This window comes from Haemorhous mexicanus, chromosome 11 (assembly GCF_027477595.1).
Source record: "Haemorhous mexicanus isolate bHaeMex1 chromosome 11, bHaeMex1.pri, whole genome shotgun sequence".
Lineage (NCBI taxonomy): Eukaryota > Metazoa > Chordata > Aves > Passeriformes > Fringillidae > Haemorhous > Haemorhous mexicanus.
The window spans coordinates 6,112,466-6,131,492 of record NC_082351.1 but is presented as its reverse complement, the minus strand read 5'-3'; the positions used below and the strand labels follow the sequence as shown (position 1 = coordinate 6,131,492).

At 43.1% G+C, this 19,027-nt stretch overlaps 1 protein-coding gene across 1 annotated transcript in view; it reads left to right on the top strand.

The window, feature by feature from the left end:
* The window catches only part of SLC6A11 (solute carrier family 6 member 11), a 105,313-nt gene extending 93,028 nt beyond the window's left edge, over window positions 1-12,285 (top strand). The window contains exons 8-14 of the mRNA XM_059856150.1: window positions 1,951-2,075; window positions 3,674-3,786; window positions 5,041-5,178; window positions 7,613-7,715; window positions 8,435-8,535; window positions 9,814-9,984; window positions 11,951-12,285. Of these exons, the coding sequence (XP_059712133.1) occupies window positions 1,951-2,075; window positions 3,674-3,786; window positions 5,041-5,178; window positions 7,613-7,715; window positions 8,435-8,535; window positions 9,814-9,984; window positions 11,951-12,103 (904 nt within the window). The 3' untranslated portion in view covers window positions 12,104-12,285. The remainder of the gene's footprint in view (window positions 1-1,950; window positions 2,076-3,673; window positions 3,787-5,040; window positions 5,179-7,612; window positions 7,716-8,434; window positions 8,536-9,813; window positions 9,985-11,950) is intronic.
* The last annotated feature ends 6,742 nt before the right edge of the window (window positions 12,286-19,027 follow it).

The following is a 19,027-nucleotide window of genomic DNA, read 5'->3' as shown; positions in this document are numbered from 1 at the left end:
GAACAGTGTCAGAGAGAGTCCAGGCATGAAAGAAGTGTGAACACCACTGCACTTGTGCATGTCTGAGTCTCCAGTACAAATGGGAACATTAATTCTCTTTCATTGCTGGGCACATTTCAGCAATGTGTAGATGTTGTGCACAGAGATGATTTTTACTCTGAAATTGTTGTGAAAACATAAAACCTTCCCAAAATAATAGTTCAGTGAAGTGGAGCTGAGGTGATGAGAGGGAGCCAAAGCCTCCCATGGCCCAGAGGCTGAGCTGGTCCTTGGCTTTGCAGCTCAGGAGTGTGCAGGTGCTCCCTGCCAGGGGAATGTGTGTGCCTGGTGCTCAGTGAGTCCCAGGGGAGTCAGAAGAGCTTTGGGCAGGTCTGGGAGACACTGCAGGGCTCTTCAGTGAAGGAACAAGTTGCTGGAACTGCTCACCTCACTTTGAGCTCCAAAAGTGGATGAGATGTTGTTACAGGGTAAAAAAAACTAAATGAGACAAACAGCAAAGCAGGGAGATCAGCAGAGAAGTTTGGAGGGAATAATTGCCAGGACTTGGAAGTAGGAATTGTCTCTGATTCTCAACAGCAAATCTGTGACAAAGATAGGATCCTTTACTGAATTATTACTGAATTATCTGTGACAAAGATGGGATCCTTTACTGAATTATTACTGAATTATCTGTGACAAAGATGGGATCCTTTATTGAATTATCTGTGACAAAGATGGGATCCTTTACTGAATTATTACTGAATTATCTGGGACAAAGATGGGATCCTTTATTGAATTATCTGTGACAAAGATGGGATCCTTTACTGAATTATTACTGAATTATCTGGGACAAGGATGTGATCCTTTACTGAAGTATTACTGAATTATCTGTGACAAAGACATGATCCTTTACTGAATTATTGAAGCTGTGAATTAGAAATCTGCTTGATTTTACAGGGTCCTTTCTTTTTATTGAAATCTTACACAAAAATTTGCTTCAGAGCCACAGTGGGATGGGGATAGAGCAGATTAAGGGATGGGCTGGAGACAGCTCCGGGCTTGCCTTGTGTTTCAGTGGGTTAGAGCCCTAATTCACCTCAGACATCCAGGGTGGATTGTTACCTCCTCAAGCACACAGCTGTCTCTGCAATCAGTCTCCAAGGAGTGACTGTCAGCATCAATCATCTGTCACACCTGGAGAGCTGGCAGAGCAGCAGGAACAACAAGATTTCCCTGGGCTCTGGGGGAAATCACACCTTTCTGCAGGAGGATCTTCCCTTACTGTAAAGTGATTTACTCTGGTGATGTTTCCAGCCTGAGCAAAGAAAACCTTCTTTTCCTTGTTCTTGTGTGGTTTGAAGTGTGGGATGTGTTTGTCTGAGACATCTCTGGCCCTGCCCTGCCTATGCCTCTTTTTAGACACCTTTGTAGGCATGCACACACTTCCAGGTTATGTACAGTGCTTTTCATTTCTTAAATAAGTCTAGAAACCAAACTGCATGGATATATTTTGCCAATATAGTGCATGGATATATTTTTCCAATACTCTTTAACAGGCATAGAAGGAGATAAGATCAGACCACAGGGGTTTTTTTCCCCCCAGCAAACAAACATTACCATTTTATTAATGAGTTCATACCCTCTGGAATCTGTAATTATAATGGAGAAATTGTTCTTAACAATTATTACATGTTTGCCATAGTTTTGCATGTTTTTTAAAGATTTTACTGGAAAACAGCAAGTGACTTGCAACAAGTCAGCTCCAGCAGTTAAAACACAAGCAAGGATATTCTGCTGGGGTCCTCCTGCACCTGCCAATTCCTGGTTGCTCTCAGGAACAATCTGAGTTGGGCCCTGACTGTTAATGAACAACTTGCTTTCCATTCCTGCAGCCCAGGGGTTCTGGCTCAGTGGATGGAAGAAACCCCAGCTCTGGAGATCAACTGCAGTGTTTTTTATTTATATTTTCAGAGACTGCATCATGCTCTGCTGCTTGAACAGTGGCACAAGCTTTGTTGCTGGTTTTGCTATCTTTTCAGTTCTTGGATTTATGGCTTATGAACAAGGCGTGCCCATTGCAGAAGTTGCAGAATCGGGTGAGTTCCAAAAGCAGATTTCTGAGTTAACAAAAATGCCCAGAGTTCACAGCCTGTGGATGAGATGGCTCAATGGAATAACTGCTGCAGGAAGAGCTCTGAACTATTTTTGTGGCCATGCATTTGTGTGGGATAAAGATGAATGTTGCTGTGCATAGAACCTAATTCATGAATTCAGGGAGTCACAAGCTACACAAACTTTCTCCAGCTGAGCATCAGAATGTTGTTTAGCAGAGATAAACTCAGTTGAGAGTGTTAATCCTCACCTGCATTCCACCTTCTTTCAATGAGACAGACTGAAATCCACAAACATTTATTCCTTCTGGAGAAAAAAATGAAAAAGGATATTAAAGAAAAAAAGCTGCAGCTGTTAAAATGAGAAATCGGAAGGGCACACAGGCCCAGATTTATGAAAAATTAACCATCCACAACCACCACTGGGGCTGGGCAGCCAATGGAAGTTACCCCACACCTTTGTGGCTGTAACATTCTCAAGCAGAAGAAAAAGAACAGGAGGCTGCACCCCCAAACAAAGCCCAATGGAATGCTGAGCTGTTGAGGAGGAAAAATGACTCTCATGGGAGTTAATCCCAGGAAAACTGCAAAACAAGCAGGGTTTCTCTGATGCTCTCATGGAAAATATTTATCTTTTCCTAAATCCCATGCAACTGGCTTCATTATAGGAGCTTGTAAATGTTACTTTAAATGAAGAAGCAGCAGAGTGTGACAGATCTGCACTGAAGTTACTGCAGCAGGAGCACAGAGTTCTCCTTTAGTGGCTGGGAGAGGGCCTTTGTGCCCCTGCTTTGACAGCTGGCTGGCTTCATAAAAAGCAGCTGATAAATAAAACCAGAAAAACATGAGCAAGGTGAGAAGGTATCTTAGCAGATCTGAGGAGTTTAAAAAATGCTCTGTTTTGAAGATTTTTCTAAATATGTAGCCAATGTCACACAGCAGCAGCAGCACCCCAAAACACAGAGCAGGATGAGAACCAACCTTTGCCTTGCACCAGGTTAGGAGAAAAATAAAGACTCCAGGATGTGTTCCTTAGTTATATAAGGTAATCACAGGAGCACAGCTATGATTTATTCAGGGATGTTTGTAGAGCTGCACAGTCACACAAAAAAGGGGAAGAGAAAGCACTGGGATGTCTGAAGAGAAGCTGAGTCTCCTTTGGCCAGGATGCAGGCAGGGTTGTGCCATTTCTGATGAGCCTCATCACCAGTTGTTTAGACTGGGAGAGATGCAGAGTTTGTCAGGGAGTTCAGTCTTGGGGTTAGTTCCACTTATCTGCCATGGCAGAAGAATCAGGTTGTGGTGGGCTGACCCTGAGCAGCAGCTGGGCATCCATGCTGCTGCTCACTCTCTCAGCTTCCACAGGGGATGGGGAAGGGAGCAGGCAGGGGAAAGGTGAGAAAATGGCTGTGTCCAGATAAAACAGTGTGAAAAGTGATGCTGAGTGAGCCCTGCTCAGCCAGAGCCACGCTTGTGGTGTCAGCAGTGCTGCTCTCCCACAGCTCAGGCTGCTCTGGAGGAGCTGAACTCCACCTCAACCTCCCACACCAGTATAAACTTCTCATTTCTTTATTCCTTTTCAGGACCAGGGCTTGCATTCATTGCTTACCCTAAAGCTGTCACCATGATGCCTCTGTCTCCTCTGTGGGCAGCTCTGTTCTTCATGATGCTCATCTTCCTGGGCTTGGACAGCCAGGTATGAAACAAAGCCCACTGCAATGAGCTTTTGGCCTCCCCAGCAGGTGGGAACCACACCTAAACAGCATCAGCCTGATGAAAGACTGAACCCCAGCTTGATTCTTTGCTATATTCAATCTTAGTTGTGATGCTGGATATTCCTTCATGATTCATTGGTTCAGCCTGACTCCAGCTCTCATTATTAACATGGAAATCAGTCTGAACTTCAGCAGGGCTGATTAAAATTCACGCTTCAGTAAAATACCAGCCCATTTTTAAAGCGCTTGGCCATGAATTTTGAAGCTGAATATCAGATAGGGATAATGTAATTTTCTGTGGTGTATTTTTACTGCAAGATCCCATAGCAAGGAATGTGCAGTCATATCCTGCAGCAAAGGGGCAGCACAGAAGTCGTTGTCCCTGTGTGACTGTAAAAATTACAGAAGCTGCTCAAAGAAAAACGTGAAGTGCCTGGGATTTTTAGCATGCAGCTCAGCCCTTGGCATGACTGGGTGCAGGAAGTTTATGATTCTAAAGCTCAGCAGTGCTCATTCTGTATGACATTTCCAATCCTTAAATTTAATGTTTAATAACTGCTCTTTTTAATGACCTAACAGGTTCTTAAAAGTCTTTTTTTTTTTTCAAGTGAGCAGTCCCTGGATTCTGCTCTTGACTATTCCAGTGTCTATTTTGGGGGTTTAATTTGGGGTCTGTTTTAGAAACCTTGCTCCAGAGCCCTGACTGAGTAGCTCAGGCATTTTGCTTTTTTTGATATTTAAAGACACTGAACATGTTCCTGCCCTCCTTTGTTGGAGGAACCTGGCTTGGGCACTCCACTTCTCTCTTCTGGTAAATGGAGAGGACTCCCCCCAAGCCCTGCTGCTCCTTTAGCAGGCTGGAGGATGCATGGTAAAATTGGCAAAAGTGCCTGGAGTGACATGACCCCATGAAGGGTTTGTACATTATTTAATTCCCATTCAAGTCACATTTGAAAGGTTTCGTTTTCATTTAGCCCACCTGCTACAGGGCAAATGAAGTCTGGGATAATATTAGAGAATCCAGCTGTTTGAATTAGGTGGAAATCCATAACTTTGGACTTTTTCATTGGGAGATGTTCCTCTCAGCTTGAGCTTCTGCTTATGGAGCATCCCCAGGGATCACCCACCCTCTGTGATGAAAACACAGGAGGATATTTGAAGTGTCAGGTGGCAAATCCCAATGCCAGCAGCAGAGGAGGGAGGTTTGACTGGATCTGTGCTGTCCTTTGTTGCAGTTTGTGTGTGTGGAAAGCATTGTGACAGCCGTGGTGGACATGTACCCCAAGGTGTTCCGCAGGGGCTACAGGAGGGAGCTGCTCATCCTCGGCCTCTCCGTCGTGTCCTACTTCCTCGGCCTCATCATGTTAACTGAGGTGAGAGCTGCCCTGCCCAGAGGGATTCACCTCCTCTGAACCTCAGAGAAGCAGAGAAAAGAATGAGCAAAGCAGTTCTTATCTCATTTGCTGCTCCTGTGTTTTGCCAAAGCAGAATGCAATGTGGAGATGGTTCACCCAAAGGGATGGGGTTTGGTTTCCTTGGCCTGTCAGGGCCAGGTGTGTGTGTGTGTTGGGACTGTCAGCTCACAGTCACAAGGTTCTGGGCAGTTGAGTTGAGTTGGGTGCTTGTGCAGATTCAATTTAGATGTAGTGGAATATAATATAGAATAATAAAGTGTGGTGGTGTTCACAGGGGTCCCAGGACGAGGGAAGATTCGAGAATCTTGACTCCCTGTTCCAGAAGGCTGATTTTTTAACTTATATATTATATTAAACTATACTAAAAGAATAGAAGAAAGGATTTTATCAGAAGGCTGGCAAGGAATAGAAAGGAATGGAATGGAATGATAACAAAAGCTCGTGACTCTCAGAGAGTCCGAGCTAGCTGACTGTGATTGACCATTAATTAGAAACAACCAACATGGACCAACCAAAGATGCACCTATTGCATTCCACAGCAGAAGATAATTATTGCTTTTCTTTTCTTCTGAGGATTCTCAGCTTCTCAGGAGAAAATCCTGGCAAAGGGATTTTTCAGAAAATATCATGGCAACAATAAAGTAATTAATTAGCCTTCTGATATCACTGGAGTCAGATCAGCACTTTCTCCCCCACTTTCTCCCCTGCTTCTCCTGTACTGCTCAGAGGGAAAGAACTTGTGGTTCTAACCACCACAGATAAAGCACAAGAACCTTTGCCACAGACACATTTCCCTGTCAGGAATGTGGCAACAGAATACTTGAGAGACTGTTCTCAGCTCCTGTGTAACAACTGAAATGGGAGAAGTGGCCTTGTTTTATCAGCTGAGCTCAGGAGATGCTTTAATCAGAAATACACAGCCCGGACAAGGAAATTCCATCTGCTTTGCCCCAGCCAGCCACACACCCTAATTGTGGTTCCTGCTTGCTCACCCTGGGCAGGAACAGCCACATTTTGAATGGAAAGAACAATAAAGATGAAGTGAAAAGAGAAAAGCAAATCATCTTTAGTTTCCAGAGCATCAGCCATGTCAATCAGCGCAGCCAATCTCTGAGCAGAAATTTTGTGTCCCTTCCAGCTTGGAATAATCTGGAATTTGGAACATTAATATTTAATTACTTTAATCAAACCTCTCTCTCTGATAAGAGATATGATGCTCTGTGTGAAATAATGCATTGAACAGAAATTTTATATACTTATTGACTTTATATTTACCTGTAAATCATTCTCATTCTCAGTGAAATAATTAATCTTTGCTATGCAAAATGGGAAATCTTGGAATAACCTCTCCACAGAGCACATGTTGAGCAGAGCTCTGAGAGATATTAAGATATGCAGGCTAAAAGAAATATAAACCTGAGGAGTGAAAGGGAAGCAAGTTGTGCAAACTGCAGGAATATCCATGCAGGGGTTTTGTTAGCCTGTCTTAGTTGGTTGATTTCTAAATTTGCATTTTGCTCAGGTATTTGCTGAGCCTCACCATGATAACTTTGCAGTAGAAATTTCATTTTTTTCCTATATTTAGGATTCTCTTCCATCTGCAGAAAGTTTTCTGAGATGTAATGGGTCACATGAGCTCCCCCAAAACCATTACATTCCAGCTGAGGAGCTCATCTCAAGCCCCTTTATCCTTCCTTGGCATTCTTTCCATTGAAATGCTCTCTTGTGAACTCCTGCTCCTCATTATTTCACTATTAAATGCAGATGTGATAAATGATTGTGTCTCACATACAAAGTGTAATATTATCCATATAATTTTAATTATTTTCACTGCAATGCTATTGATTGGATGATTCTTATTCCTTTCTCTTTGTGACAAATAATAAAGACTTGTTTCAGTCACGTGGTTTCAAGCCTGTGAGCTGCATTCACACTTTTTAGGTCACTTTACTCCTTTTGTAGTCCCTACACCATCAGAGAGGGATTTTGGTAGCTACAGATTTTACCTTCTTTCCCCACATTTTCATTCATTATTTTACATATTAATAACACAGACACAGAACCAGGATCTGGAGGTCAGAATCACCTGGGAATATCTACAGCTTGATGTGATAAAAAAACAGAGGTAAAAGCAGGGAGGTGGGAGAGCATTTTGGGAAAAAAATATCAAATTTACTTCTCTCCACTCCAGATTTACCACCCTTAAAGAAGTGCAGAGTAAAAATAAAAACCCCAAGAAATTAAAATTCTTTGTTCAAGAACAAACCAGCTTGAACAGGAAGCTTGCCAGGGAGCCAACAGCTTGATGGTGTAATTAAAAGAGATTTGCCATGAAATATTCCCACTGATGCCAACCCATTTTTTTTGTCCCCTTTCCCATTTTCTCTTCCAGGGTGGGATGTATGTGTTCCAGCTCTTTGACTCCTATGCAGCCAGTGGGATGTGCCTGCTCTTTGTGGCCATATTTGAGTGTGTCTGCATAGGCTGGGTGTATGGTGAGTGATGAAAATTGCTCTGTTTTTCTTATCAAAGTTTCTACTTGCACAAAAGCCAAGTGAGAGCTTTGTACCCGTATGGAATGGGACCTTCCACACTCCCCATCCCCCCCCCCCCCCCCCCAAAAAAAAATCATAAATGGTTTTTCTCCACAAAGATGCACAGTGTGGATAATTTCACTTTGTAAAGCACCATAGAACTGCAGATCACACGTGCCCAGCTATCCTTGGGCTCACACATCAGCATTTAAATATATTTACATATATAAATTATATTTATATATAAAACAGATACTCTTTGGCTGGGGTTCTTTACAGCCTGATCCCACAACAAAGAGAATAAACCAACTAAGCAGAATACATTAGGTTTATACTTGCTCTGAAGGAAACTCAAGGTGTGGAGGAAAAAGGAGAGTGGGATTAAATGAAATGTTCATATTTTTGTGACAGCTTGTGTCACACTGATGAAATCTCCCTCTCTGATAAGTGATACAATGATGTGTATGAAATACAAGTTTTATAGCACCAGGAGTTTTATAGCACCAGGAATTGTAGATCCACCCCTGCCACGAGCACAGGGCAGATGGCAGGGAGGAGTTTTCTGGGGAAAGAGGAGCAGCTTCAGCCTTCCCCTGTCTGTCTTTCCCTGCTTTAAATCCTGACCTGGACAGCCCCTTCCACGTGCACTCTACATCTGCTTTTCCTTTGGTTTTGGGCAGGCAGCAATCGCTTTTATGAGAACATTGAAGACATGATTGGGTACAAACCTGTGTCATTGATTAAGTGGTGCTGGATGGTCCTAACTCCAGGTATTTGTGCAGTAAGTACAGAATGTCCAAAACACTTGTTTTAGATATAAAGAGGGGGTTCTGTAAATGGTTTTTCTATTTTTGCTGCTGCTAATTGTTGAGAGAAATCCCTATTGAATTGTAGCGTGTATTTCAAATAAAAAACACTCTGTAGGATCCGTAAAAATGTTAAATATCTGTAAAAGTTGTTAACTATTCTGTGAAAAATCTTAGTATGTACAATTACAGGAACACAAATAATGCCAGGGCCCTAAATGAACATTTGCCAGAACAAGAGAGATGTTTTTCTCTGTAGTTGGTGCACCTTGTGTGCCAACACACAGCCTGAGCTCCTCCAGGCTTGTGCTGGGTCCTTTGCTGCTTTCTCCTCCCTTCTCCTCTCTCTTTGGGGGGAGTGGGCATTTTCCAAAGGAGACAAGACATTTTTTACTTTTAAAAGTGGTAGGAGAGGTCAAAAGCCCATCCCACGGGCATCAAGGAGGGGAAGGAAGGTGGTGCCAGCTCTGCAGAGCTGTGGCAGCCTCACAGGGACAAAGTTCCAAAAGCAGCATGAGCTGATTGCCTTTAAAATTGAGGATCAGATGCCAAAACCCCTTCCAGCTGTGCAACACTCCAGTGGTGGCAGCTGCAAACCACAGCAGCTGGGGTACCTCGAGATCCAGGCTCCCATTTGCAAACTTGGGAAAATTTCTGACCCATTTGCACCAAATCTGAAATGACCTCTATACCATTTGCTCTTGTGCACTCGCTTCACCACTCTGGAGAAAATTACATGGTAGCTTTTCTCTGTTTCAGACATTGAAATGGTCCAAGCTGCTGGATTAGAAACTGAGACAGATTTTTTAGGGTTTTTGGCAGGATGAAATCATTGGAACTGCAGCTACACACAGCGGATTAAAGCAACTTCAAAAATGTTGGCTTTCATTTTTCATCCTGACAGGTTGGAGAGAACCCAGCTCATGGTATTTAATCACAGCTGGTTCACTGTAGCAAAACTTAATCTTTCCTGCCCAGGTGCTGTTTGCCATCAAAGTGCTGGGTTTATTGTCATCAAGAGGTAAATAGGATTAAACTTGAAAGGTTGCTCATTTCTGCAGGAGTCTCTGAGATGTGTTATTTAAGCTGCACAGAAAAGAGGATGTTGCTGGTGGGTTTTTTGCCCTGAGTGAAGAGCTTCTCTCTGCTCTCCCTCCTCAGGGAGCCTGGCCTGGCCTAAACACTCAGCCAAATCCTTGTTCCACACGCAGGGCTTGCCCAAACACCTCTGACAATACGTCTGCTTGTTTCAGGGAATCTTCATCTTTTTCCTGGTGAAATACAAGCCCCTGAAGTACAACAATGTGTACATCTACCCTGACTGGGGCTACGGCATCGGCTGGATGATGGCACTCTCCTCCATGGTCTGCATCCCGCTGTGGATCTGCATCAAGCTCTGGAAGACAGAAGGCACCTTCATGGAGGTGAGAGAGAGCTGCAGAGCAGCTTTTTGCAGTGATGCTGCAAAAAGAGCTGGGCAGGGGCTGGGACTCCTCATCTCTCAGGACTTCTGCTGCTCAGGGTGACCCCGAGATGCGTTAGAAAGTCTCTTTTCCCAGCCTGGTGGTTGAAGGAGTCAGAACTCTTCTGGTCTTGGTCTCAAAGTTGTTTATTGTTCCTTATCTATAAAATTCTTTCTCTGGCCTGCTGAGGTCTGTTCAGCAGGACAGTCCAGGGCACTCTGCCTGCCCCTGGGGTAGTGTTATCTTTTTATACTAAAAACAACATGTGCAATATTTACAATAACTTCCCAATATCTATCACCTGTGTTAGACAGCGAGCTTCTACTCTGAACCATTCCAAAAGTGCCAACATCACAGCAGAAAATGGAGGTAGAGAAGAAGAAGGAGAAAGGCTGGACACACCCATATTCCTCCATCTTGCCTCCTGAACCCCCATTCTAAAAACCCCAAAAATCTATTTTTCACCCCCTGATAAACTATCATTCTGCTTAGACTTCTGTGGCTTGCAGATCCTCATATAATGTTGGTAATTTTTTCCATGGGTCATAATCAAAGGCACAGGGGTCTTGGGCTCTGTGCCAAGGTCTCTGAGCCCCAGGCAGGGGCTCGAGCCCTCCAGGGCAGCCAGAGGGACATCCTGAATCCCAACACTCACCGGCACCCTTTATTCACAACAGCAGTGCCACAGCCCTGTTCCCTGCCTTAGGGCTCCCAGCCACTGCTGGAAAGAGAATTCTGAACTTTCTCTGCTTTATTCTGAATTCCTGTTGGGTTTTTTGCTGCCAGTGATAAACTAACTGATTTAAGGTGCTGTGTCCCAGCACAATTTGTAGCTTAAAATGTCTGTAACACCACCCAAATCCCTCAGGGTTTGTACCAGCCATTCCCTTTTTCCATGGTTTTCGTTTGTGCTGCCAGGATTTTCTCCAGGAGCTGGGTTGCCTACATTCCCATTTTCTGGACAGTTTTCCTAATTTCAGTTCTCTAAATGAGAAACTCAGGCAAATAAAGAGATTCAGTGGAATTTTCTGACATTTGGTGTCAGGTTAGCTCAGGTCTAGGCTGAGATTATTATCAAATTTAAGCTTGGAAGGTTGATTGTGTCTGTGGGAGCTCCAAAGAAAGGCAGTGAGGGAAGCAATAGTGAAAGAAACAAAAATAAAACCTTTTTCAGCCATTTGGGATTCCAACATTGCAGAAAAGTCTCATTTTGTCCATATTGCAAAGACAGTTCAGCTGATTAGACACAGCCTGGAGACTGCCTAGGAAACCTTTACTGGGTATATAAACTAAAACTGAATTGTCCATCATTAAGTTGTCTCAGAGAGTCAAAAAAGGAAGTCTGCACAAATCTAAACATTAAATATTTCTTCAGAGCTCCAGCCCCACCTGTCCCTGCAGGTGAGCAGACTTTGCTGGAGCTGCAGCACTGCAGACAGGTCGTTATCTTTTCCCTGCCAGGATGACAAGAGGATTCTTTGAATCACAGCTGGGAGTTTCTTGAGGAGCCAACTTCCTGCTGTGAGCAGCAACCTTGCTGTGGATGTCACTGCTAGAAAAGAGAAAGCAGATTTTGCCTTATCACAGCTCAATACACCTTAGCTGTCTCTGGTTTATTTGCTTTTTCCAGTGGACATCATTGATGATAAAACAAGAAACAAAATGTACCCGTAGAACAGACACAGTGCTGAGAGTCTTCAGGATTAAATCAGCGTAAAAATTCACTTTGCTTTGAGCTTTCCCTTCTTTGATCTGGCAGGATTTATCCAGAATTGTGCAGCCTGCAGGTCTGAGGGTGTGCCTGCAACAGGGACATAAATGAGAGGCAGACATGCAGGAGAAAAGCCTTTTGTAATGGATCTGTTAAAGAGAGGTGTGTCTGTGGCCAAGAAAAACGTAATGATTTCCAATTTCTCCAATTTTCTAGAAATTCAGGAAGCTGATTACACCTAGCTCAGACCTGAAAATGCGGGGCAAGCTCGGAGGAGGAGCCTACATTGCAGCAATAAATGACTGCGATGCCAAACTGAAAGGAGATGGCACCATTTCCACCATCACAGAAAAGGAGACACATTTCTGAAAGAACTTTTTTTTTTTCTTGTTTTATTTTTTTTTGTATAAAGAAATAAATAAATTCACTTAATTATAGAGGCTGGCTTGTTTTGCACAGAATTTTATTAACCAGTTAATTTTAAAGTGAAAATTGTATACTTGTTTAAAAAGTGATTTTTTTAAATTACTCTATCCATAATGATTCTGTAAAAGAAAAAGAAATAGTATTATATGGTCTGTTAGTGATGACTTCTTGTAATATGGTGATTCCAGTCAATGTTTTCTTTTTTTTTTTTTTTTTAGACTTTAGAGGGACCTGTATAATGTGCTGTAAAACTTTTCTACTTTGATTTGTGGCAGGTGTAATGTTGTATAGACCTTCTAACCTGTAAGCATTTCAGCCCATTTCAGCTGTCCATGTGTGTATATAAAGGGGACCAGCCTGTCCTGTGGTTTGCTTGGGGAGAAATCTCCTTTCAGGGCGAGTTTGGTGACGCTGACAGCGCCTCAGCTGCTCCCATCTCCTTCCCTCCACCCTCCACTGGCTTCAGCAGGGCTGGAAATGTGGAATGGGCCCATCCTGAGCCACTGTTTTCCTGAAGATTGGATAGAGGCTGGTTCTGAAGGGCTCTGAATTTTGCTGCTGTAAGTTCCTGGTCTCTGTCAGGATGTGCTCCCAAACCTTTTCCATTTTCCTCCATGGGTGGCTACTCCTGAAGTTTGGCCGGCACTTCCCACTGCGTGACCTGTGTTTGTGTGTGCTCCTCCAACAGGAGGTCAAGGTTATTTCACCGACCTGGAGATGTCCTGAGGGGAAAAGAACAGGTTGAGGGGCAGGTTTAGGGCCCTCTCTGTCTGTACAGCTCATTCCCCTCCAAAGGAATCCAGGATCCTCCAGTGCCAATGTGCAGCCCTGCCCAGCTCCTCCGCTGGCACAGGGTGGGCTTTGGGGTGTCCTGTGCAGGGCCAGGAGCTGGACTGGATGATCCTTGCAATTCAGGGGGTTCTGATTCCTCTTCAAGGTCCTTCCCAGGTACCCTCAGAGCAGGGATTTCTTTAGCAGAAGGTTGGGGTGATGTCCTTCATCCGTGCAGGAGCCCCAGGAGGTCATTTCTGTGTGGAGCAGGGAGGGGACTCACACAGGGCTCCTGTGACCCCTCGGGGGCACAGGGGGAGCAGTGCTGGCTGTGTCAGTCAGACCTTGCTCCTGGCTTTAAAGCTGGTTGTGTACGTGGATCCAGCTGCTGGATGGATGTTCCAGGAGGTGTGCAGATGCCCCAGTATGAAAACTCCTAAACTCTGTCGTAGGATGTGGGTTTTTTACCCGATAATATTCCAAACACGGTTATTTGTTCTGGACAAATTTTCTTGGCTTGTTTTTGTTATTTGATGGTTGTGTGAGGAGCCTGTGGAGGAACAGCATCCTGCACTGCACAGGATTTGGGGGCAGAGACAAGAGACAGCCCAGAAGAAACGCCATAAAACCTGCTGCCCTCTCTGCAACTCCAACCCACCGGAGCTCAGACACAGCACCCGGAGTTGTAAGCAACAGAAATGGCTCCTGACCTTCTCCCCAGGAAATATTTCCCTAGAAATCACTAAATATATCTTAATGTTGGCTAGAACTGTACCTGCAGTCAGCACTTCTCTGAGCTCTTGTTGTTACTTCTTAAAAAAAAGCATTTTTATGGAACTGCTTTGTCTCGAGTCACTTCATTAAATCTAATAGAGCCATTTCATTTTTACTTTATCTTATTTGTAGGGGCTTATCTTGTGTGTGGCAAGGTGGAAGCCTAGCAGAGGACCTCAAATCCTCCAAGTCTTGTTTGCATGCCTCCATTGTGAGGTGCTTGGGGCAGGGCATTTGGAAGAAACCTGGATTTAGGAAGGCAGAGAACCATCGTTTGTGCCTCCTCAGAGGGAGCCAAAACTCAGTCCCATGGGAAAACTGGGAGAGAAATATTCCCATTATTTCAATTCTTTGAAACCACAGATTGATTTATATACAATGAATAAACTGAATTGACATTGACACTCCAAAATCCAGGAATTCACATTTTTGGAAGTCCCAACAAATCAGGAATATTTGTGACCCAGTCTCCCTTCTTGGGCCTTCTTGGAGCCAGGCTGCAGAACCAAGGCCCAAAGCCACACGTGGGCCCTGGGGTGGGTCATGGTCCCTCCCAGGGAGAATGGGAAGATATTTTCTGATCAGTAAAGGGAGATGCACCTTTGGGTTGTCCTGGGCCTGGATTTCAGGACTCCTGAGAACCTTTGGGTTGTGCTTGGCTGGATTTCAGGACTCCTGAGAACTTTTAGGTTATGCTGGGCTTGGATTTCAGGCCAAGAAATGAGAACCTGCGAGAACCTGACAACCTTTAGGTTGTGCTGGGCCTGTATTTCAGGCCAAGAAATGAGAACCTGAAAACCTTTAGGTTACGCTGGGCCTGAATGTCAGGATTCCTGAGAACCTTTGGGTTGTGCTCAGCCTGGGTTTCAGGACTCCTCGGAACCTTTAGGTTGTGCTGGGCCTGAATTTCAGGCCAAGAAATGAGAACCTGACAAACTTTAGGGTGTGCTGGGCCTGGATTTCAGGACTCCTGAGAACCTTTAGGTTGTGTCTGGCCTGAATTTCAGACTCCTGAACACCTTTAAGTTATGCTTAGCCTGGATTTCAGACTCCTGAGAACCTTTAGGTTGTGCTTGGCTGGATTTCAGGCCAAGAAATGAGAACCTGAGAGAACATGACAACTTTTAGGATGTGCTGGGCCTGAATTTCAGGATTCCTGAGAACTTTTAGGTTGTGTCTGGCCTGAATTTCAGACTCCTGAACACCTTTAAGTTATGCTGGGCCTGGATTTCAGACTCCTGAGAACCTTTAGGTTGTGCTTGGCTGGATTTCAGGCCAAGAAATGAGAACCTGAGAGAACATGACAACTTTTAGGTTACGCTGGGCCTGAATTTCAGGATTCCTGAGAACCTTTCGGTTGTGCTGGGCCTGAATTTTAGGACTCCTGAAAACCTTTAGGTTGTTTCTGGCTGAATTTAAGGACTCCTGAGAACCTTTAGGTTGTGCTCAGCCTGGTTTTCAGACTCCTGAGACCCTTTAGGTTGTGCTTGGCTGGATTTCAGGCCAAGAAATGAGAATCTGAGAGAACATGACAACCTTTAGGTTATGCTGGGCCTGAATTTCAGGATTCCTGAGAACTTTTAGGTTATGCTGGGCCTGGATTTCAGACTCCTGAGAACCTTTAGGTTGTGCTCAGCCTGGATTTCAGACTCCTGAGAACATTTAGGTTGTGTTTGGCTGGATTTCAGTGTCATTCCCTCGGCAATCAGGACTCCGAGGAAATGCCAGGAGGTTCAGCCCCTGCTCCTGGGGCCATCCATGGGCACAAAGTGACCCCACATGGGCTGAGGGGATGCCTTGGTGTTTTTGGCACCCCAGATGGGATTGGTACCTTGGAGGGCCCCCAGAGCAGAGGCAGGTTCAGAGAATAAAGTGGGGATGGGTTAAAGCCTTCAGCAGGCCCAGCTTGGGCAGCCACAGCCCCCAGAGGCTGCACCCGAGGTGGGCGATGGGCACGAGTTTGTCACACGGTGATCACTTTGGGCATTCACACATCAGGGGTTAATGCTCCAATTCCAGCTCAGGGAATGAAGGCATTCACCCCCAGTTTGCTTCCCCCAAAACTCACTTTTATTTATACTTTTTGGGGCCTGAGGCAGTGAGGTGTCCTTGAGTTCCAGGCCCAGAGAGGAATTGTTTTGTCTGACCAAAATGTGAAGACAGTAACCAGCACTCTGTATGGAGTTTAGATTGTGCACTAATGCAGCACAGGAATTGAAAAATACAAAAGCTTTTTTTTTTTAAATTATATGAAGGGGAAATGTAAAAAATCCAGCTCCGTGGTGATGGTATTTTTATCTGCCCTTTTCTGAAATATCTGCAGAATTATTAAAAATAATACAGTAAAAATGAACGACCACTAAGTTTTATGTAACATTTTACACAAAGAAACATTCTCTTTGGTTTTGAAGGGCACAAGATTTTGTCTACTTACTCCGTTCTCAAAAATTAAAGGAGATGGGCAAACCCCATTCTGTGTATTTTAGTTTATATCCATGTACTGGACGTGACACTCTCCTAATGAATTAAAAAATCCCAGCTACCCTGGCAGAGCAAACAAATGTCCCTTGATGTGAACTGGGGACTGAGAAACAAGAGGAGCTTTAGCAACATGTTTGAGGTCATGCAGCAAATCTGTGGCTGAGAGAAACTGAAGTTCCCTGCGGGTCTATAGCTATGTTTATTCATATCTATATTTTATATATATATTTAGGTATAAATAGATATATATTTATATAGATATATAAATATATAAATATCTCTATAAATATATATATTTGGGTATAAATAGATATGTATTTAGATATATATCTATATATATTTATATAGATATATAAATATCTAAATATCTCTATATATATTTAGGTATAAATAGATACGTATTTAGATGAAAATAGGTCTATATATTTATATAGCTATCTAAATATCTCTATAAAATATAGATATAAATAAATATAGATATAGATGCCAGGAACTTCAGTTTCTCTCAGCCATTATTATATTCTATTAATTTTATTAATTATATTATTTTATGTTATATTATTTATATTATATCAATTATATTATATTATATTATATTATATTATATTATATTATATTACATTACATTACATTACATTACATTATATTACATTATATTACATTGCATTAATTATATTAATTATATTATATTATATTATATTATCTAGCTATATATCTATATCTATTTATATCAAGTATCTATATAAAATATAGATATAAATAAATATCAATAAAAATATAAAGCAAAAGTAAATATAAATAGAAAGATTATACATACAAATGCTAATATAAAATACAAATTAAAAAATAAAACATTAAAATAAATTTTTTAATTTGTCAAAATTTACATTATAAATTATAAATTATAAATATAAAAATGATAAATGTAAACATAAATAATATAAAGAATATAAATACAAATATAAAATTAAAAATATGCATTTTTATATATTCTATTTTATATATTATATTTATATATTATATATTATATATTATATATTATATATTATATAGTATATATTATATATTTATATTTATATTTATATTTATATAATACATAAGTATAACTATAAATACATTATACCTCTAAATATAAATATAAATATAAATATAAATATAAATATAAATATAAATATAGTTTTAAAGATCATTTTAAATATAATAGCTGAGCAGCCACCACTTCCCTGCTGCTGGCCCTTCCCTCCCACCCATGGCTGGTTTGCTGGGGTCCCTCTGTGTCCCTGGCACAGTCAGAGCCATGCAGGGAGTGCCTCCAGGAGCTGCTGGGGATGAAAACCCAGCCTGAGCTGAGCTCCCAGTGCCCCCAGCTCCCTGCCCAGCCACAGGGTGATGCTGGAGGAGATGCCCCAGGGAGGGGAATGGCATCTCCCAGTTGCTGAAATGAAATGAAATGAAATGAAATGAAATGAAATGAAATGAGAGAACCTCCCAGGCACGACCTCGCTCCCAGCCAGGGCTCTGATTTTCTGCTTTTGTGCTCTGCTGGGTGCCTGGAGTGCTCAGCCCTGGGGCCTCCAGCACCAAAAGGATGTGGAGCTGTTGGAATCAGTCAAAAGGAGGGCACAGAAGTGATGAGAGGGCTGGAGGCCTCTGCTCTGGAGCCAGGCTGGGAGAGCTGGGGGTGCTCACCTGGAGAAGGGAGGGCTCCAGGGAGAGCTCAGAGCCCTTCCAGGGCCTGAAGGGGCTCCAGGAGAGGTGGAGAGGGACTGGGGACAAGGGATGGAGGGACAGGACACAGGGAATGGCTCCCAGTGCCAGAGGGCAGGGATGGATGGGAGATTGGGATGGAATTGTGCCTTGGGAGGGTGGGAAGGGCTGGGATGGAATTCCCAGAGCAGCTGGGGCTGCCCCTGGATCCCTGGCAGTGCCCCAGGCCAGGCTGGACAGGGCTTGGAGCCCCCTGGGACAGTGGGAGGTGTCCCTGCCATGGCAGGGGATGGCCCTGGAGGGGCTTTAAAGTCTCTTCCAACCCAAATCTTTCCATGACCCTTTCTTATATCTCTGGCCCACATACAGCGAGAAATTCTTGCTTTAATACACAACACACTCATGAAAAATTCTGCTCTTGCCCCTGAGGCACCCTCTTATACAGCAGCCTGAAACACAGGAAATGAAATTCTTTTCTTAAAGGTTCTTTCTCATCTTGACTACCCAAGCCTGGCTCTAATAAGGAAAACGTGCTGTGGATTTTGACAAAACCTTTCCACTCCTCTCTGAGTGCCACTCCTGGTGCTTCTGGGCTGTTTTGCTCTGTGCAGAAGCCACAGCCAGGCCCCTATGTCCACCAAGGTGCTGCTATCAGCTGATATCAGCTGATGGAGAGGCTCCTTCCACACTGTGATGAGCTCCATGGCTTTCTATTTCTATTTCTATTTCTATTTCTATTTCTATTTCTATATATTTATATTTATATTTATATTTATATTTATATTTATATTTATATTTATATTTATATTTATATTTATATTTATATTATTATTTACTCCATGGCTTTGAGAATTAGGCAGTCCTTATGGTATTCCAATTAAACAAGAAGAAAAGCCTAAGGATTGTCAAGAATTCCATGCTAGCAGTGGTTAATGACAAAATATTGGAGTGTGCTGGTTAATCCAGGCTCTCAATCCCCCCTCCATTCCACTCTGGAAGAAGCACAGCAGCTTTCCTTCAGTATTGTTGTAAAGCATCTTCTGAGGAGCACTGAGAGCCTGGGCTGACACCATCCCCTTCCTTCCCCTGCTCCTCAGGATGAATCATCCCTGCCCTCTTCCCACAGGGCTGGAA